Source organism: Dipodomys spectabilis, unplaced genomic scaffold (assembly GCF_019054845.1).
Source record: "Dipodomys spectabilis isolate Male_0828 unplaced genomic scaffold, ASM1905484v1 ptg000145l, whole genome shotgun sequence".
Lineage (NCBI taxonomy): Eukaryota > Metazoa > Chordata > Mammalia > Rodentia > Heteromyidae > Dipodomys > Dipodomys spectabilis.
Window position 1 is genome coordinate 23,843,463 of NW_024870822.1, and position 21,413 is coordinate 23,864,875.

At 43.9% G+C, this 21,413-nt stretch overlaps 1 protein-coding gene across 1 annotated transcript; it reads right to left on the reverse strand.

Annotated features, from left to right (window-relative positions):
* Window positions 1–302: 302 nt before the first annotated feature.
* Window positions 303–17,214, reverse strand: Wee1 (WEE1 G2 checkpoint kinase). Its single transcript, XM_042691670.1, has 11 exons — window positions 16,381–17,214; window positions 14,507–14,712; window positions 12,996–13,056; window positions 12,379–12,551; window positions 10,760–10,881; window positions 8,528–8,674; window positions 6,206–6,301; window positions 6,041–6,126; window positions 4,900–5,070; window positions 4,667–4,812; window positions 303–1,609 (listed from the first exon to the last, which is right to left on the reverse strand). The coding sequence occupies exons 1-11, from the start codon at window positions 16,948–16,950 to the stop codon at window positions 1,456–1,458; spliced, it is 1,932 nt and encodes a 643-aa protein (XP_042547604.1). The 5' UTR covers window positions 16,951–17,214; the 3' UTR covers window positions 303–1,455.
* Between the last annotated feature and the right edge of the window lie 4,199 nt (window positions 17,215–21,413).

Consider the following 21,413-nt stretch of genomic DNA (forward strand, 5'->3'; position numbering starts at 1 on the left):
AGACTCTTATCACCAGTTAAGCCAGAAGTGAAGCTGTGGTTTAAGTGGTAGTGAGCTAGCCTCAAGTGAAAAAGCACAGGGGCAGTACACAGACCCTGAGTTCAAGCCCCAGGACTGGCACACACACAAAAATTTTAAGTTGATGGCCATATTTTCATGCAATCCCAAAATATCATATCAACTGTTGCTCCTCATTCAATAGCCAGTAGGTACAATATTTCACCAAAAACATGTGCTCCACTTTTAGTACTTTATATGTATAATACAGTAGCAAGAGATAGAATAGAAAACAGGACCAGAGATTTAACTAATTAAAGTAAGCTCAGAGTGATTTTTAATATGCCAATGGATGTTGATGAAACATATGTAACAAACAAGTGCAAACAGGATTTAGACCCAAATTAATGAGAAAGCAAAGAAACAATGTTTTTTTCTTTTTTGACAACATTAGCCAATATCATTAGTCAAGTGGCTAATACACATAAAATGTATTTAGTGAAGAACTTGCAAGAGTCATTCTGGCATTTTAAACAGCTATGTACAGTATTATCAAGGTCAGTTTATATATACAAATATTGAAGAGAAACCAGGTCAAACATTTAAAAACAGATTAACTATACATCAAGTACAAAACTTGGGCAGAGAAAAGAGACATTTTTAAAAAAGAGTCAGGAAAGCACATTATCAGAAAAATTACAAAACTAGTAATAATTACACTATATTAATACATCATTCCAAAGGTGGGGTGGGGTGCATTTTTTTCAATGCACTAGCTTCAAAGTTAAAAAAAGCAAATAAGACAAATTAGCTGCTTTTATCAAGAGCAGCTACGTATTTCACATAATTGTTTCAAAAAGAAAGCCTATTAACAACGATGATTGTTTAATGCTACAATTTTACAGCAAAGACAAAACTAAAATAGCAGCAAATTCACAAGGCAATACTTCCATAGAATTGTATCACTCCATGGTTTATGCAATGCCTACAAAGTGCTCCCAGTTGAAGATACAAGTATAATTCACAATTAAAAAACAAAAAGATTGACACACAGGTGCTTCAGAGGCTGAGTAGTACTGAGTCTTAGCATTGTATGCTTATAATAAAGCCATTGAATCCTTTCTACAAGTCACTACAGGAAAGATTCCTTTTATTGCAATGCAACACAAAGTATGCACAGCATACCACCACAGTGGTTAATCCTGCAACAGCTGATATAACATCCAACAGTGACTGACATCCTAAACAAAAAGTCCAGCAAGATTGATTAGACAAAAGCCTGACATAGCAACTGTTGAAATACAGCTTTCAACTGTAATTCACAAAAAAGATACTAAAAGGTATTTTAGTAAAACCACTGATACCAATCAATAAAGTAATTGAAACGTGAATTCTAGCAGTGATTTCAACCTAGTTTCCTCTCGTCACAGTTTTTTGGGGAGGAGGGAAATGAGCAGTTCAGTATATAGTAAGGCTGACAGAGCGGTTCATTTTCTTTCCAATAAGTCGAGAGGTTCTATTACTCTGGGTGGTAGACCTCGTGGCCATCCGGTCAGTGAAGAGTACTCTTTCCTCAGCTGCAGCTTTTGCCATCTGAGCTTTCTTGAGTTCTCTGAGGACAAGAAACAAAGGATTTTTTACTTGTTTATCTACTATATTAATCCTAGGAAGAAATTCTAAGAGGCCAAACACAAACTGTGTTATCAATTGAGAAATATCCACCTACCATCATTATTCTAAGATATAAATGACAAAAGGAAAAATAACATGAAACTTTAACTTACACTCAACTTCGTTTTGTGCTTTTGTAATTACAATATCACATATGCTTTTTTTTTTTTTGGGGGGGGGGGGGCCAGTTGTGGGGCCTGAACTCTGGGCCTGGGCACTGTCCCTCAGCTCTTCACCTCAAGGCTAGAGCTCTACCACTTGAGCCACATCACCACTTCCGGCTTTTTTTTTCTGCTTATGTGGTGCTGAAGAATCGAACCCAGGGCCTCATGCATGCAAGGCAAGCGCTCTACCACTAAGCCACCTTCCCAGCCCTCACATATGCTTTTATACCAAGTGAGATGAAAGGAAAATCTTACTTCTTATTCTCAAAAGTATGATGGGTATCAAACTAGTATATAAACATTCTAATATTTAATATAAAATTTCTATAATCTTAAAATTTAATATAAAACCTTTTGAGTTACTTTAATTAGGCCAGAATCAATATGGTAGCAATAAATTAAAAGAATTAGAAATGACAGATGTGGTGGTACATGCTTGCAATCCCAGCTATTGGGCAGGTGGAAATAGAAGGATTAAGAGATGAAAGACAACAAGACAACTGGGCACTGGTAGCTCACACCTGAAATCCTGGCTACTCAGGAGGCTGAGATCTGGGACTATGGTTTGAAGCCAGCCCAGGCAGAAAAGTTCATGAGACTCTTATCTCCAACTAACTACTCAGAAAAAGCCCGAAGTGGCACTGATTATTAAGTAGTAGAGTGCTAGCCTTGAGCACAAAGTGTCTCAGGGACAGTGCCTAGGCCCTGAGTTCAAGCCTCCAGACTGGCAAAAAAAAAGCAAGATCTATCTCAAAGCCAACATTAGTGGCTCACACCTATAATCCTAGCTATTCAGGAGGCTAAGATCTGAGGATCACAGTTAGAACCCAGCCCAGACAGGAAAGTCCATGAGATTCTTTTTTTTTTTTGTCAGTAGTGGGGCTTGAACTCTAGGCCTGGGTGCTGTCCCTCAGCTCTTCAGCTCAAGGCGAGCGCTCTACCACTTGAGCTACAGCGCCACTTCGGTTTTCTGGTGGTTTATTGGAGATAGGAGTCTCACAGTCTCTCCTGTCCGGGCTGGCTTTGAACCACGATCCTCAGATCTCAGCCTCCTGAGTAGCTAGGATTACAGGTGTGAGCCACCAGCGCCTGGCAGTCCATGAGATTCTTATCTCCAATTAATCACAGAAAAAGCCAGAAAGACATTATAGCTCAATGGTAGAGTGCTAACCTTTAGCAAAAGGAGTTCAGGGACAGTGCCCAGGCCCAGAGTTCAAGTCCCAGGTCTGTCAAAATAAATACATTAAATAATAAATCAATCTCAAAAAAATAAATTGGGGGACCAGGAAGGTGGCTCAGTGGTAGAGTGCTTGACTCGCATGCATGAGGCCCTCAGCACCATATAAACAGAAAAAGCTGGAAGTGGTGCAGTGGCTCAAGTGGTAGAGCGCTAGCCTTGAGGTGAAGAGCTGAGGGACAGCGCCTAGGCCCAGAGTTCAAGCCCCACAATGGACAAAAAAAATAGACAAACAGGGGGGGTGGCTCACTGACAAAGCACATCAGGTATAGAGTTTGAGTCCCAGTCTCGGAGGGGAAGGGGAAAGGGAAAAGAGGGGTAAAGGGAAAATAAAGGAGGAAAGGAAAAGGAAAATTAAGCTATGTGGGATGCCAGTGGCTCACACCTGTATTTCTACCTACTCAGAAGGCCAATATCTGAATATCTCCATTCAAAGCCAAGTGGGCAGGCAAGTCCATGAGATTCTTATCTCCAATTAATCACAAAAAAGCTGGAAGTGGAGCAGTGGCTCAAGTGGTAGACCACTAGACTTGAGCATCAAAGCTTAGAACAGTATCTAGGTTCAAGCCCCAAGACAAGCACAATTTTTTATTTCAAATAAGGAACAAATGGTGAACAAATGCAGCAGTGGTACTCACTAGACGCTATATTGAAAATGAACTGTACATCTTAGGGATGTGAGGGAGAAACTGGGAAAGAGAGGGTATGGGTGATATTGTCCCAAAAGAAATATACTCTTTACCTGACTTATGTAACTAGCTTCGTACATCACTTTTACAATAACAATAAAAAAAAAAAATTTAACTAGCCAGGTGCTGGTGGCTCACACCTATAATGCTAGCTACTCAGGAAGCTGAGATTTGAGAATGGGGTTTGAAGGAGCCCAGGCAGAAAAGTACCCATGACTGTTATCTCTAATTAATCACTCAAAAACTGGAAGTGGTGCTGTGGCTCAAAGTTATAGAGTGCCAGTCTTGAGCAAAAGAGCTCTAGGACAGCATCCAGACCCTGAGTTTAAGCCCCACACTGCCAAAAATAATAAATAAATTATAAGCTGGGTATGGTAGTACATACCTCTCTACTCAGGAGGCAGAGGTAGGAGGATCACAATGTGAGACTGACCTGGGCAAAAATGAGACCTTATCTGAAAACAAAGCAAAAAAGCTATGGGTATGGTTCAAGTGGTAAAGAGTGGCTAGCAAGTGTAAGGCCTTGAATTCAAATCTCTATACCAAAGGGAAAAAAAGTGATCTGTGGTTACTAATATCCATATTTCTTTTTTGATATCCTTTCACCAAATATGTAGAAAGGAATGTTGTAAGGGAAATATTTTTGTGAAAGGGTCTGAGGAACAACAAAACTGGCATAGGCTCTTGTAGCTTTTTCTCTTTTACCAAATGGAGAATATAAAAATTTGTAAACACACACTAGTCTTGTGTGTAACTACAAAGCTTATTAACTACATAGACTTAATAGTTAAAACTTTCATTGTTTAACAACCTACCAAGCTACTACATGCTTCGTTGACAGAAAGCTTAAATAACTTTTTATTACATACAACCTAAGAATGAAAAAGAAAAATACAAATGGTACTTACTTCTGCAAAAGTGAGTTTTTAAACTTTTCAGCATTCAATTCTATTCGTAACTGTTCTGCACTCTTTCTAGAAGCAGACAACAATACAGAATGCTTCACCAGTGCCATTGCTGAAGGTCTTTTCTCAGGATCTGGATGAATCATAACCTTAGAAACAAAAGTAAAATTGAAATAGAAATGTACAACTTAACTTTGAACAGTGTCAATAAAGTGCTTCATATAAAAAATGCTTACTTTTAGCAACTCTGTAAATTCCTGGGAAAGCACTTGGGGAATCCGAGGTAATCGACCCTGTCTGATTTCATGCCATTGGTCTCCATTTCTGGGAAGAGGTTCAGCACCAGCAGCACATACTACTGTGAGGGCGAGGGCAAAAATATCTGCTTTTGGTAGGTGGGTATAGTTCTGAAAAAAAAATTTTTTGAAAATTTAATGACAATATTAAAATGGTCAAAGTAAAAGATTATATATCAATGGTAATTTAATTGAAGTGTTGGACCAAAAAAAAAAAAAAAAAAAAAACCCTCTAATGTCACTATGTCTTCAGAGACCAAGCTAAATTGGAGATTTTTTTGTGTGCTGGTCCTAGAGCTTAAACTCAGGGTTTGGCCACTGTGCCTAACCTTTCTTGCTCAAGGCTCTACTTCCAGCATTTTGCTGGTTAATTGGAGGTAAGAGTCTCAGGGACTTTCCTGCTTAGGCTGCTTTAGCTTTTTTGATTAAGGCTATTGCTCTACACCTTGAGCCACATTCTCTACTTCTGGTATTTTGATAGTTAGCTAGAGATAATAGTCTTTCAGATTAGTCTACAGAGGCTAGCTTTGAACCTTGATCTGAAGATCTCAGACTCCTAAGTAGCCAGAGTTATAGGTATGATCCACCAGTGCCTGGCCTGACATGATTTTTATTTAGTTTTGTCAGTTGTGAGGCTTGAACTCAGGGGCTGGGTGCTGCCCCTGAGCTTGTTTGCTGAAGGCTAGGGCTCTGCCACTTTGAGTAATAGTGTTACTTTTGGTTTTCTGGAGATAGGAGTTTCATGGACTTTCCTGCCAGGGCTGGCTTTGAACCACAATCCTCAGATCTCAGCTTCCTAAGTAGCTAGGATTACAGGCATGAGCCACCTGCACCCGGCTTCTGACATTTTAAAATACTGAAAGACACTAATACTTTGATCTTCAAAAACACTATGAAATTTAAAAATTCTACCAGTAAAATATGGTCATACCTCTTTAACTATAACACTATTGCTATAATACTCTCAGATGTTTCCTATTTCTATTTCATTTGTTTTTAAAGTTTTGACAAAAGCTAATTTGTATTCTATCAACTAATAGGTATCACAAAGCAAATATTAATATTTAAGGAGAAAAATTACCTCCTGTAAAACCTCATTTGCAAGAAAACGGCTATCACCTTCTTCAACTTGTGGACTAGAAATTCTTGTTACATGCCCAAGATCACCTAGAACATTAAAAAAAGGTATAGCCAAGAATTCAAGTATCTCTAAATTTTAACATAATAATCCAGTTATCTGTCTTACCTATTTTAAACATAACTTTGTTGGATATCCACTCATCTTCATCTCCTTCTTCAGAAACAGCATTTGGGATTGAGGTTCGAGATATGAAAATATTACCTGTTAAAAAGTTAAGTAAGTAAGCTTCACTAATAGTATAATCAAAGCTTACAAGTAATATTAAACACCATGCAGGAAACTTTAAAAATTCAGATTCTTGGGCTGAGAATGTGGCTTAGTGGTAGAGTGCTTGCCTAGCATGCATTAAGCCCTCGGTTCAATTCCTCAAATCCACATAAACAAAAAACCAGAAGTGGCACTGTGGCTCAAGTGGTAGATTGCTAGCCTTGAGCAAAAGCAGCTCAGGGACAGTACCCAAGCCCAAGCCACAGGACAGGCAAAAAATAAATAAAAATGCAGATTCTCATGTCCATTCCAACTAAATAAGGACCAGACTGTGTTTCCTTGGAATTTGTTTTCAAGATTAGCAGTGGCCTCTGAATATAAGAAATTCACTGTTAGAGCTTTGTCACCTGCATACTACTCTCCACCAAATTATCAATAAACATAACAAAAATAAGTCATTTGTGGTGGGTTTTTTTGTTGTTTTTTTTTTTACTATTATGTTTTTGTTCTGGTCCTTGAACTCAGGATTTGGGCACTATCCCTGAGCTTTTTTGCTCAGTCTTTTGGTCCCTGTACTATGTTAACTCAGTGATAGCTTCAATTTCTTTTTTTTTGGGTTGGTCATGGGGCTTGAACTCTGGGCCTGGGTGCTGTCCCTCAGCTCTTCAGCTCAAGGCAAGCGTCCTACCACTTGAGCCACAGCGTCACTTCCAGTTTTCTGGTGGTTAACAAGACAAGAGTTTCACGAACTTTCCTCCCCGGCTGGCTTTGAACTGTGATCCTCAGATCTCAGCCTCCTGAGTAGCTAGGATTACAGGCATAAGACAACAGTGCCTGGCTAATTTAAAGATTTTTAAATGTCACATTCCTCTACATTTTTTATCCTTTGTATATTGTAATATAAGGTCTACTATATGTATCTTAACACTTTCTGCAACATAAAAATATAGTTAAGCCGGGGCTGAGAAGGTAGCTCAGCGGTAGAGTGCATGCCTTGCAAGCATGAGGCCCTGGGTTCGATTCCTCAGCACCACATAAACAGAAAAAGCCGGAAGTGGCGCTGTGGCTCCAGTGGTAGAGCACTAGCCTTGAGCTGAAGAGCTGAGGGACAGCGCCCAGACCCAGAGTTCAGGTCCCATGACCGACAAAAAACAAAAAATATATATATATATAGTTAAGCCTTACTAATTCAGATTTACTGCCATTATTCCAAATATATTTTTTTCCTTTTGAAACTATTAACTTCAGTGAGTTCCTTTATAGATAGAAATTTTTACACGAAACTGAGAATGAGTAAAATGACCTAAATTCTTATGAATCAACTCATTTCTATAGACTAAAAATTTAAAAACTATAAAGCTCAGCTTACACCAGGTGTAGCTATTCAGGAGGCTGAGATCTGAGGATCGTGGTTCAAAGCCAGCCCAGAAAGGAATGTCCATGAGACTCTTATCTACAATTAACCACCAGAAAATCCAAAGCAGAGCTGTGGCTCAAAGTAGTAGAGTACTTGAGCAACAGAGCTCATAGATAGTGCGTCAGCCCTGAGTTCAAGCCCCATGACTGAAGGGAAAAAAAAATACACACACACAAAAAAAACCAAACCTCAACTAACAAACAAGCAAACAACCTAAAATGACTTGTCTGATTCCATTAACACTTCATTACAACTTTCTACTCATAGGAAATATAGGGAAGAAACAAGTTAAAGATACAAGGAAGCAGCCTTATTCTGCAAAACAAGTCTGTATCATTGGGAAAGAATAAAACCTACAAAAGTATATATAACTAAATGCACTACGTGGTCCTAAAATAGATGCCAATTTTAACAAATCAACTGTGAAAATCCTGTATCAAATGGTCTGGCAGAGAAGAGTGAACAGGTTTTTAGTTTCCCCATCATACTTTCCCCATACTTTTACTAAAAGGTCTGGACTCTGTCTCTGAGCTTTTGTGTTCAAGGATAGTGCTTTACCACTTGAGCCATCACTCAACTTCCAGCTTTTTGGTGGTTAATTGGAGATAAGGGTTTCATGGACTTTCCTGCCTGGATTAGCTTTGAACTGAGCTCCTCAGATGTCAGCCTCCTGAGTAGCTAGGATTTACAGATGTGAGCCATGGATGCCTGGTAACAATGAAATAACATGTTTTCATATTGTCAAAATGATTTGTTTTCTATAACACCCAAAAAGCACAGGATCAAGAATCTGAAATACTTACTAGGTTTTATGTCCATGTGAACCAAAGACATTGAATGAATGTATCTCAAACCCCGACCAACTTGCAGAAGGAGATCTTTCAACTCTGCTTCTGTAAAGTAACTCATGATTCTGTAGTTTTCACTTATAGCATCAGCTAAACTTCCACCTACCAAAAATAACAGAAATCAACATTTTCTTCTTTTGGAAAGTTATTTTGCTCAAACAAGAAAGCAACATTCAGTGGAACCACTACTTTCTCTCTGCTATGAAATGAAGGTGGGTTTTTTTTGTTGTTGTTGTTTTATGGGATTTTTTTGTTTTTGACACCAGTACTGGGAGTTGGAGTCTGTGAGGCTATTATCTCCAATTACCCACAACAAAATCAGAAGTGGCACTGTGGCTCAAGTGGTAGAGCGCTCACCTTGAGCTGAAGAGCTCAGAGACAGTGCCCAGGCCCAGATTTCAAGCTCGATGACCGACAAAAGAAAAAAACTTTCTAAACTCATACTTTGTCTCAACAGTAGAATTACTATTATTACTATTTAGATCTTAAGAATAATAAAAACAGGCTGGGTGTTGGTAGCTCATGCCTATAATCCTAGCTAGTCAGGAGGCTGAGATCTGAGGATCACATTTCAAAGCCAGCCCAGGCAGGAAAGGCTGTGAGACTCTCCAATTAACCACCAGAAAACAAAAAAAGAATAATAAAATCAGGGCAGGTAATATGGCTTAGTAGTAGTGTTTGGCCTAGCATGCAGGTAGCCCTGGGTACAATCCCTCAGTACCATATAAAGCGAAAAGGCTAGAAGTGGTGCTACAGTGATAGAGGGCTTAGTTGAGCAAAAGAAGTTCAGTGACAGTGCCCAGGCCCCGAGTTCAAGCCTCAGGACTGGCAAAAAAAAAAAAAATAAAGGTCAAACAATATTTAGTCAGGAAAGGAGGTCCTACAACTTGGAAACTAAATAATGTAAAATGTATATTTAAAACAAAAATAGGTGCAGCTGTGAAGCTGGGGGAAAAAAAAAAAGCTATGACTTATCATAGAGCATTAGTCTTAAGCAAAAAAAGCTAAGGGGCAATGCCCAGGCCCTGACTTCCAGCATTAGGCCAACAAACACAAAACATAAAACATAAATTGTTCAACCTCAGATATTGTTTTTTGTGTTTTTTTTTTTTTTTTTTTGGGGGGGGTCCAGTCCTGGGGCCTGAACTCTGGGCCTGGGCGCTGTCCCTCAGCTCTTCAGCTCAAGGCTAGCACTCTACCACTCAAGCCACAGCGCCACTTCCAGCTTTTTTTCTTTTTGCTTACGTGGTGCTGAGAAATCAAACCCAGGGCCTCATGCATGCAAGGCAAGTGCTCTACCACTGAGCCACCTTCCCAGCCCCTTTTGTTTGGTTTTTATCAATACAAGGTTTTGAACTTGGGGCCTCACATTTGCTAAGCAAACAACTCTACCACTTGAGTTATTATCTCCAGTCCTTTTTGCTTTAGTTTTATGTATGTATGTATGTATGTATGTCAGTTGTGGGGCTTGAACTCTGGGCCTGGGCACTGTCCCTAAGCTCTTCAGCACAAGGCTAGTGCTCTACCACTTGAGCCACAGTGCCACTTCCTGCTTTAGTTATTTTTAGTTCCTGCTTTTAGTTATTTTAGCTTTTTATTTATTCCTGCTTTTAGTTATTTTAGCTATTTGGGCCGAGATCCGATCAGCTGCCTTCCATGTACGTAGGATCACAAGCACAAGCAACCATGCCTGGTTTTGAGGTAGAATCTCACTTTTTGCCTAGGCTGGCCTCAAACTGCACAAATCTCTTATCATCCACAGTAAGACTGTAGGCCTGAGCCACCACACCTGGCCTTCAGGCATCTTTTATAGATGCCAAAAGTGAACTAGGACAATTTTAAATACTATGTAGTTAACATAAGGACACCAGAAAATACAAGGAAAAGCCACTGTCCTTCCCCGAGATGACCATTTTGTAATAATATAATCTAGTATACAAAGTTCCATTACTGTATTATGTACAAAGTGCTTCAGAGGGAAGATTGCAATGCAATTGCATGCAAAATTTATGTTATACCTCTGATCACTGAGTCTCTAAGAAGCCGAGGCTATAGCTCAGTGGGGTTAGCACATGTGAAGCCCTGAGCTCTATCCCCAGAAATGCCAAAAGAAAAACTTAAAGATAGTAATAATATATTTCATTATTGTTTTTTCAAGCTCACAAGTTTATACAAACTATTACTTACCATTACAATATTCATTCTGTATAAGCATATGATCGTCTTCTGCCCAGGCAGAGAAATATCGAACGACATGAGAATGCTGTCCAAGCACTGCGTGAGCATATACTTCTCTCAAAGCATTCTGCCTTAGAGAGATTAAACATTAACAAAATTATAAACATTTTTACTTAAGACTAAAGCAAATTAATTTTACCTGAAGCTTTCATAAAATAATTTTACTTTTATAACTATTATGCTGAAAAGCAACTTGCTTAAAAGGGGGTTTACCATAAATGGTTGATTTTTTTTTTTGGGGGTCCAGTCGTGTGGCCTGAACTCTGGGCCTGGGCACTGTCCCTCAGCTCTTCACTAGCGCTCTACCACTTGAGCCACAACGCCACTTCTGGCTTTTTTCTTTTTGCTTATGTGGTGCTAAGGAATCAAACCCAGAGCCTCATGAATGCAAGGCAAGTGCTCTACCACTGAGCCACCTTCCCAGCCCTAAATGGTTAATTTTTAAAGCCTGTTTCTTTTGTTTAGTTAACATCCATGAATTTATATTATAATGAAGTCAGATCTTTTCTCAGTTGTAGAGCTACCAAATTTTCTGACAGTCTTTTTTCTTTTTTTTTTGTGCCAATCCTGTGGTTTGAACTCAGGACCTGAGTGCTGTTTTTTTTGTTTAAGGATGGTGCCCTTCACTTGAGCCACAGCTCCACTTCTGGCTTTTTTGGTGGTTAACTGAAGATCAGATTGAAGATCAGTCTCACAAACTTTCCTGCTCAGGCTAGCTTCTGTGATTGTAAGATCTCAGCCTCCTGAGTAGCTAGGATTACAGGTCTAAGCCACAGGCACATGGCTTTGACAATCTTCTTTAATAGAAGCCTTTGGAATAAAAATCAGAAAAAAAAATCTGGGGTAGGAGAAGCAGGCTCAAACTCACAGTCTTCCTGCCTGAATGAAATTATAAGTGAGTGCTACCATGTCTATGAAATTACGTTCTAAAACAAACATTACATATTCCCTAATAAAACCAGTAAAAACAAATGACACAAAAGTAAAAGGATATGGTTAAATCTGTATCTTCTCAAAAAGTGTAAGAGTTTAGTATTTTTGTGTGTGTATGTTTGTCGTGGGGCCTGAACTCTGGGCCTGGGCACTGTCCCTCAGCTCTTCAGCTCAAGGCGAGCGCTCTACCACTTGAGCCACAGCACTACTTGTGGCTTTTTCTGCTTATGAGGTGCTCAGAAATTGAACCCAGGGCCTCATGCATGCAAGGCAAGCCCTGTACCAGAGCCACCTTCCCAGCCCCAAGAGTTCAGTATTTGATAAATTAAAACTTATATGCAATAACATAAGAGGCAAAAACCAAACGACAGCCAGGCACTGGTAGCTCATGTCTGTAATCCTAGCAATACAGGAGGCTGAGACATGAGGGTCGCCCTTCAAAGCCAGACCTGGCAGGAAAGGCCATGAAACTCTTACCTCCAATAAACTACCAGAAAACTGAAAGTGGCACTCTGGTTCAAGTGGTAGAGGGCTTCTTTGAGCTGAAGAGATGAGGACAGCGCCCAGGCCCAGAGTACATGCCCCATGACAAAAAAAAAAAAAAAAAACCACAAAAAAAAAAACTTAATACATACTCATCAACAGAGCCCGCCAATGGCTTTTTTGATCGCTTAATGGCATAAACGCATCCATCCAGCCTCTTCACACACTTAAATACAGATCCAAATTCTCCAGACCCAATTTTCTCCAACTCATGAAATTCGGTCGTGTATCGTGACTTCATATTGCTTTCAGTAATTGTAATTCTCTGCAATAAAAAGAATATTCCTTGGAAGTAAAGCTGTGGCTCAAGTGGTAGAATACCAGCCTTGAGTGAAAAAGCTAAGGGACAACACCCAGGTGGCTAAGTTTAAACCCCCATTATCACTATTGAAACAAAAACAAAACAATATTCCACCTTTGTAAAATTGATTTTTTTGCTATGGTGACAGGACAGTATGTAAAACTTTTAAATCATTCTACCTTACATTTTACTGCTTACTCAGCATATTTACATCATTACTTATTAGGGCAGAACATTAGATTTCTTAAATAGCTGAAAGCAACTTATAAGCCAGTATGGTGGCCCATACCTATAACCCCAGCATTCCAAAGGCTTACTACGTTTGCCACCAGAATGGGCTATACAATAAGACCGTTTCAAAAACACAAAACAAAAATCACCAGTACACAAAACAAAAAAGTAATTTACTTTAGCAGGTCTTGTTTCATCTTCAAACTCACAATCACTGACTTCCATATCTTCACAAGAACTGAAAAAAAAAAAAAAAAAAAACCACATAATTTTCATAAATATATCTAATAGACTTGTCTTGAGAACCAAAGCTTTATCTTTGTGTGTGTGTGTATGTGTGAGAGAGAAAGAGAGAGAGAGAGAGGACTGTGTCATGGGGCTTGAACTCTGAGCCTGGGCACTGTCCTTGAGCTCTTCAGCTCAAGGCTAGTGCTCTACCACTTGAGCACAGTGCCACTTCTGGTTTTCTGGTGGTTTATTGGAGATAAGCACCAGGCCAAAGCTTTACCTATTAAGTACACAGTATATAGCTGGGTGCCGGATGCTAGGTATCAGTGGCTCTGGCCTGTAATCCTAGCTACTCAGGAGGCTGAAATCTGAAGATCACGGTTCAAAGCCAAGCCTGGGCAGGAAAGTCCTTGAGACTCTTATCTCCAATTAACCACCAGAAAACCGGAAGTGGCGCTGTGGCTTAAGTGGCAGAGTGCTAGCCTTGAGCTGAAGAGCTGAGGGACAGCGCCTAGGCCCAGAGTTCAATTCCCATGACCAGCCGACTGACCCCCTCACCCACACTAGTATACAGTACAATGAGTTTTAATGGATAAAAAGAGGGAAAAAACACTTAATTTTGTAATCATGAATTCAATCCAGCTGATGGAAAAGTCCCTGATGAGACAGGCTCCCTAAACCACTAGGACACATAACAAAACACATTCTCAACCAACTTTTCGCCTGCCTCATTTTTGACAGCAGACATCCAAAAGGTATCCAGGTTTTTTATTGCTTGCTTTCTCTTTTGTTGTTGGTGGTGGTGGTGGTGGTCATGGGGTTTGAACCCTGGGCCTTGGTGCTGTCCCTGAGCTCTTCAGCTCAAGGAGAGTGCTCTACCACTTAAGCCACAGCAACATGTCCGTTTTTTGATAGTTAATTGGAGATAAGAGTCTCATAGACTTTCCTGCCCAGGCTGGCTTTGAACTATGATCTCAGATCTCAGCCTCCTGAGTTGTTAGGATTATAGGAGTGAGCCACCGGCACCAGGTCAAATTTCATTTTTTGAGTGTCATGTACGTTTGTGCTCTCTGTTCTTCTCTTGGTAGCATTTAATCTCAGGAGATAGTGAAAAGTAATCGGTTGTAGGCAAGGAATAGTATAAGAAAGCAATAGCCAGGCACCAGTGGCTCTCGCCTGTAATCCTAGCAACTCAGAAGGGTGAGATCTGAGGATCACGCTTCAAAGCCAAGACCAGCAGTAAAGTACATGAGACTCTCATTTATCTCCAACTAACCACCAGAAAACCAGAAGTGGAGCTGTGGCTCAAGTGGCAGAGTGCTTGTCTTGAGCTCTAGAGATCAGAGAGAGCGCCAAGGCCCAGAGTTCAAGCCCAATGACCGACAAAAAAAGAAAAGAAAAAAATGTGGCAAGTATATGAAACCAATCAGGTGTGCAGGCAAATCATTAAATTTACTTACTCATTCCAATATGTTCTCTTTCTTCGACGACACTCTCCTGAGGAATAAAGCAATAAAGAATCTGGGGTAAAAGGATTAATATTCACTTGAGGAGTTGGTCGTGGGTCAAATTCTCTTTTTCCTGATCGTTCTGTGTCCGTGAATAGAGAACAACCCCGGAGTTTAATAGCACTGGAATCTATTCCTCGGGCTTTAGACAGCAAACTCTAGGGAAGAGAAGAAAACAAAACAAAAAATTGGACCCAAATCCAGTTTTCTCAACAGGCCTTTTAAGTGGCTTAATGTGTAGGGGGCTGTAAAAGTAGCTCAGTAATAGAGCACGTGCAATTCCATTTCTAGCACCCCACAAAAAACAAAAAAACATGGGCTGGGAAGGTGGCTCAGTGGTAGAGCGCTTGCCTTGCATGCATGAGGCCCTGGGTTCAATTCCTCAGCACCACATAAGCAGAAAAGGCTGAAAGTGGCACCGTGGCTCAAGTGGTAGAGCACTAGCCTTGAGCTGAAGAGCTGAGGGACAGCGCCCAGGCCCAGAGTTCAGGCCCCATGAACAGCAAAAAAAAACAAAAAACACAAAAAAACATACGACACAGATTTGCTATACTGCAAGTCAAACAGACCGTGGCTAAATTAGGGCTGTTAAGGGGGAATCCTACCTACCTACCTATCTGAAAAAGCCAGCAAAGTAAGGTCTGTAATCCTAAAAGGAACATTTATGCTGACTAAAACTAAGTTCATCTCATTTTTCAAAAAGTTAACAAAATCTTTCAACCATCTAAAAAGAGAAAGCAGTGTGCCTTACAATCTCCCCTCCCCCATCCAAACGGGGCTTTGAAAACCACAGGCAGGACTCCGCCCCTCCCCTGCAGAGGGATCTTGCCTTGGGCAAGTCTCACAAACACTAAAGTTCCCAGCGCACGAACTCCTCAGTGGTGATTAACGGTACACCGAAAAGAGGCTGTCCGTGCAGACTCACTTTAAAGTTACGGAGCCTTCAGGTGTGATATGAGGATCCTCACTTGGAAATGTCCCCTTCCTATAGTGTCGTGTGGTCTCTTCAGTCCCAAGGGTGGTCACCTGCACACTCAGTGGCCATCCCACAAAACAGGTGCTCCACACAGCCACTGCTGGAAGTCACGTAACACACAGGTGACTTCCTGGCCACACATCACTCGCCGCCCAAACGGACGGACACGACTAGCCCCAGGCCAGAACGAAACGTTCTGGCCCCCAAAAGAGACTTAAAAGCCAAAACCTTCACACACACACACACACAGCCATAAAAAAGGACTTAAAAGCCACCCTGAGTTACTTAGGGAGTGTGTCTCCACGCCCGGAAATGCAAGGAAGGCTAGCTTTCCACTCGCAAGTGGAGGCGCAGACACCCCCCCACCTCACCTGCCCCCCCCCCCCCGCATCGCCACAGGCTACAAAACCATAGGCGCAGGTAATTTTGTTTTTAACCGACCTCCTTCTGCCCGCACCGCCCAAATTACAAGCCCGACAGCGGAGTTTCAAAAGGCACCATATGGCCCGGGAGTGTCGGGTGGTGGGGCCCGCACCCTCCCGCATCTTTGCACACCCGGGCTAAAAAGTAGCCGGGGCAGCAGCTCCCCACCCACCTGCCCTGCCCCCCGTGTAAAATGAAGACGCTCCCGAAGAGGCCCATTGTTCAATTACATAATCTTAACGGCCAGCAGCTTCTGGGCCGGGCTAGAAAGAGGGGCTGCCAACTTTCAATGGCAGCGCTTGAGAGCGAGTGGGGTGCGGCCGGGCGGTTATGTAACCGAACCCCGGCGGCAGCGGTGGCGGCGGAGACTCGGCCTTTCAAGGAAAAAAAAAAAAAGGCCCGGCCACCCCGCGTCCCGCCAGCTCACCTTCGGTGTGTGCGGGGTGTCGAAGAGCCGCAGCTTGCGGAAGGTCTTGTGCGGCGGGGTGCCCGGCTGGTCGGGCAGCGGCGAGCAGGGCACCACGATGGCCCGCCGCGCCCCGCACACCCGCGGGGACGCTTCCCCCGGGGCCCCGCAGCGCACCGGAGAGAACGAGCTGCCCAGGAAGTAGCTGGCGGTCGGAGACTTGACCGGCGATGAGGAGCCGAAGCCTTCCTCTTCCCACGAGTCGCCCTCCGCCCCGCCGCCCGCAGCGACCGCGTCCGGGCTGGCGCCCTGCAGCAGTATGTCCTCCTCCAGCTCCCCGGGACTCCCGGGGGCCGGGCCGGGAGAGCGGCGGTGCTCCGGCCCCGGCTCCGCGGGGCTGCGCGCGGGCGGCAGCGGCGAGTCGGGCTCCTGAAAGGCCGAGTCCTCCCCGGTGCTGTGGCCGCTGCCCTCCTCCTCCTCCTCCTCCTCCTCTTCCTCACAGTCGCTGCAAGGAGAGAAGATCAGCTTCTGCCGCAGAGTGCAGGCGGCTCCGAAGCGGCGGGGCGGCGGCTGTCGGCTCAGGAAGCTCATCGCTGGCCTGGGGTTGGGGCCGAGGGCCCGAGAGCCGAGGCCGGCCGAGTCCAGGTCGCGGCCGGCCCAGGGGGGCGGGTCCGCCACGTGCAACTGGGCGCGTCGGGCGGCGGCGGCGGGCCTGCGCGGCGGCGGCGACCTCTCCCGGGCGCTGGGAGCTGGGGGCGCGGCGGCGGGCACGGGGCGGACTGTCCAGAAGACGCTGGGTGGCTCGGGCGCCGAGGCTGGGGTCTCGGAAAGTCCAGCCGCAAGTTCGGGCTCTGCGGCTTCCCGCGACCGTTAACCACGTGAGGGCCCAGCCCACCAATCCCCGCCCAGCCCTGGGTTTGAAAAAAAGGGAGGGCGCGACGTAGCCCGCGGGGGTGGGACCAGCTACGCGATTTTGGCGCGAACCTGCTGGCTCCGCCCTCTCACTCGGCGCGCCGCCAGGCCGGGGCGGAGCCGCGGAGCGCTAGTGCTCTCTCGGCGGTGGTGAGGCCGGGCTCGGAGCCCCGAGGTCACTGTGGGAGGGAGAGCTGGAGGGAACGGTCGTCTGGCCGGAGTCGGGGGCCGCCGCAGACCGTGAGGCCCTTCAGCCCCACGCTCCTAGGGGCTGGGCCTCGGGGACGTCCTGGGCGTGGCTGTGCGAAGTCACGTTCCGGTGGCAAGGTCTGGAGGGGGGGGTGGCGACTACTGCCTCAGGCTGCTTCCGAACCGCCGGAGCTCAAGTGCGTCGGCCGAACCCTCCGTCCATGCGGGAAGGGCGAGCGAATTGAGCTGTGCGTGCTGGGACACTGGCACCGGTGTTCTCGGTCTGTCCCCCTCACCCCGGGTGGCCACGTGCCCACCCCGACGGGAGCTCCGCCGGCCCGGAGCCAGCTCGGCGGCGGGGCCGGACTTCGCCTGGTAAACAAGCAAAACCCTGGCCCCTCCCCCCGCCCCTCCCCTCCCCCTCCCCCTGCGGCCTTCCCCCCTCCCCCTCCGTCCCGCCAGCCCCGCACCACACTGAGCGACCACTAAGCTACTACGGTGTTTTGGTTTGGTTTGCGTTGGCCGAACTGATTGGCCTGGTGCGCAGTTCTCCCTCGTAACAGGACTCTTCTTCCTTCTTAGTGGTGGTGGTGGTGGTTTGCGGGTCCTGGGGCTTGAGCCTCTTTGTGCTTGAGCCACGGCGCCACTTTTTCTGGGTAGTTTTATTGGAGTCTCACGCGGACTTTCCAACTGCGTCCTCAGAGCTCAGCCTCCTGAGTAGTTAGGATTACAGGCGTGCGCCACCAGCGCACTGACAGTAGGAATTCACTGACAGTAGGAATTACCAGAGTCCAAGGACATCAGATTGTCAAATTTACCTGCAGAAAATCAATTTGGATTTTCATTCACAGTAGATTAGAGCTCACTTTTTGTGAATTCTGGATATAAGTGTCTGTTCTTGTGGATTTGCTCTGATTCACATTGCTAGACAGAAGTCTTGGGTTGAATGGCCTTTTACATTTTTTTTTTTTGTCAGCTGTGGGGCTTGAACTCTGGACCTGGGTGCTGTCTCTTCACTCCTCAGCTCAAGGCAAGCGCTCTACAGCTTGAGCCACAGTGCCACTTCTGGTTCTTATAGTGGTTTATGGGAGATAAGTGTCTCACAGACTTTCCTGCCTGGGCTGGACTGTGATCCTCAGGTCTCAGCCTCCTCAGTAGCTAGGATTACAGGCATGAGCCACCACACTCAGCTTTTTACACTTATTTCTGTTATCTTTTAGCCCTCTGTGAGTTCCAGCAGTTTCTGATGTATGCTGTTCTATTCCAACACTTTTCAAAGGCTCAGATCAAAATAACTTTTTTTTTGTAAAGAATCTATGAAACCTGGCATCTATGGTTATTGCCTGTAATCCTAAGGATTGCCTTTCAAAGATAGCCTGAACAGGAAAGTCCCAGAGACTCTTCTGCAATTAACCGCCAGAAAAAGGGGAAGCAGCACTGTGGCTGAAAGTGGTAGAGCACTAGCCTAAGCAAAAAAAGTTTAGGAACATGTCTATAATCCTAGCTACTCAGGAGGCTGAGGTCTGAGGATCGAAGTGCAAAGCCAGCCCGGCAGGAAAGTCTATGAGACTCTTACCTCCCATAAACCACTAGAAAACCGAAAGTGGCACTGTGGCTCAAGTGGTAGAGCACTCGCCTTGAACTGAAAAGCTGAGGGATAGCACCCAAGCCCAGAGTTCAAGCCCCACAACCGACCAAAAAATAAAAATGAAATAATAATGATAATAATAAGTTTAGGAACAGTGCCTAGGCTCTGAGTTCAAGTCCAAGACTGGCAAAAAAAAAAAAAAAAGGTCAACGATTGTATCTCAGACTGGCCTCATCTTCTGGCCATCTTTCCTGCTCCAGCCTCTGGTGTGCTGGGATCACAGCACCCAGTCAAGCTGAATTTTTAATGAAAATATATCTTAGTACTTAACAGAGAATTTCCTGAGATCACAACTGATGGCCCAGTAAAGAACCAACAATTGTCAGGCATTTCCTAGCAGATACATAAACATATCTTTTTGGAGGCTAACCCAAACTTTAAACTAGTACAGGATCAGAACAGTGCTCTGGTCCATTTCAGGGAGAAGCATTCTCAGATACACAGATGCCAGAACTAAAGAAGTAATAGCTAACACTCCTGCTGCTAACTCTTATCCTCTTCTGTCACATCTGAGGACAACATTATTTGATTATTTAGATATTTAACATTTACTCAATTGTATGTCAATGTTAATAAACAACTTTTAAAACATTTTATTGGTCAACAGCTTGAGTTGTGTGTAAAAATGTGCTTTTTATGTAAATAGGAACTTTAAAGGCTCCTGGACACCTGTTGAGTTTCCAATCAAACCTTGCTATATGAGTTCTGTGACATGCAAACTCACCCCCCCCTACACATACACGTGCTCAGACACACGCACACACCCTTAGTGCTTTCCCAATACTGTTTATTGCCTTAACAGCCTTCATAGTTATCTTAAATTATATTGTCACTATACCCTTTTAGAAAAATGAGGTTCTTGTTGATAGGGACCTTTTCTGCAGTGTTCATTTTAGTGACCTGATATGGATTAGGTGCTCGCTAATAAGAGCCAACCAGTAATGGTTTGTTTCCTAAATTAGCAGATTTGCTGATATTCTTCCCTTTGTAAGACTTTGAGAGGTTAGAGGCATGACTCAATTGGTAGAGTCCTAGCTAGCCACTGGGCAAAAGCATCAGGTACCTCATTCAAGTCCCGGACCTAAAAAAAAAAACAAATTTGAACAGATTACAACTTTACTCAATGAAAGTTTGGACTAGATTAATGAGTATCACACCTTATTTATTTCCTCCTTTATCTGTATTTTCCTTTTCCTGTCTCAAATAAAAATACAAATTGTAGGCTTGGAAGATGGCTTAGTGGTAGAATGCGAGGCTACCATGCATGAAACCCCTGGTTTGATTCCTCAGTTCCACATGAACAGAAAAAGCTGGAATTGATGCTCTGGCTCAAGTGGTAGAGTGCTAGCCTTGAGCAAAAGAAGTTCAGGGAGGCTGGGAAGGTGGCTCAGTGGTAGAGCGCTTGCCTTGCATGCCTAAGGCCCTGGGTTTGATTCTTCAGCACCACATAAGCAAAAAGAAAAAAGCTGGAAGTGGCGCTGTGGCTCAAGTGGTAGAGCACTAGCCTTGAGCTGAAGAGCTGAGGGACAGCGCCCAGGCCCAGAGTTCAGGCCCCACCACCAGACCCAAAAAAAAAAAAGTTCAGGGACAGTGCCCAGGCCCTGAGTTCAAGCCCCAGGATTGACAAATTTAAAAAGTTTCTTTAAATTAATATCTATCTATCTGTGGTAAGATACCAGCTCAATTCCCTTCTCTGGAGGTAAAACTTTTTTTTCTTTTTTTTTGGGGGGGGGAGGGTCCAGTCGTGGAGCCTAAACTCTGGGTCTGGGCGCTGTCCCTCAGCTCTTTAGCTCAAGGCTAGTGCTCTACCACTTGAGCCACAGCGCCATTTCCGGCTTTTTTCTTTTTGCTTATGTGGCACTGAGGAATCGAACCCAGGGCCTCAGGCATGCAAGGCAAGCGCTCTACCTCTGAGCCACCTTCCCAGCCCTCTGGAGGTAAAACTTTTAATTGTTTTGTCTTCTTTTCACTCCTACTTTGCTACCTATGAGCTCCCTAAAATGGGCTGGAGCAAAAGGGCCTGGGAATAGTCTTGGTTCAGAGTGAAATGAACAACAAATGTGTAGAATGACTTAGGGGAAAATAAGCATTTTTATAAAGTTGAAAATGTGTGTGCATATTGGTGAGGCCCTGGGCTGATTTCCACACAGGAAAACAACAAAATCCTAGAGCCACTCACTTCCCTTATAATGCCTTTGCCTACGTGTCCCTCATACCTACACTGGACACATCCATTACTGGTCGTTGGTTATCAACTTGCACTTGATCGGGTATTGCTGTTGTGGAATTGAGGATTGTGGAACAT

Coding starts and splice junctions, on each gene's coding strand:
- Wee1 (XM_042691670.1), bottom strand. CDS start 16,950: ATGAGCTTCCTGAGCCGACAGCCGCCGCCCCGCCGCTTCGGAGCCGCC. Junction 13,057..14,506: donor AAGAGAACATATTGGAATGA/GTAAGTAAATTT, acceptor TTTTTTTTTCAG/TTCTTGTGAAGATATGGAAG. Junction 8,675..10,759: donor ACAGAATGAATATTGTAATG/GTAAGTAATAGT, acceptor TATTTTTGGTAG/GTGGAAGTTTAGCTGATGCT.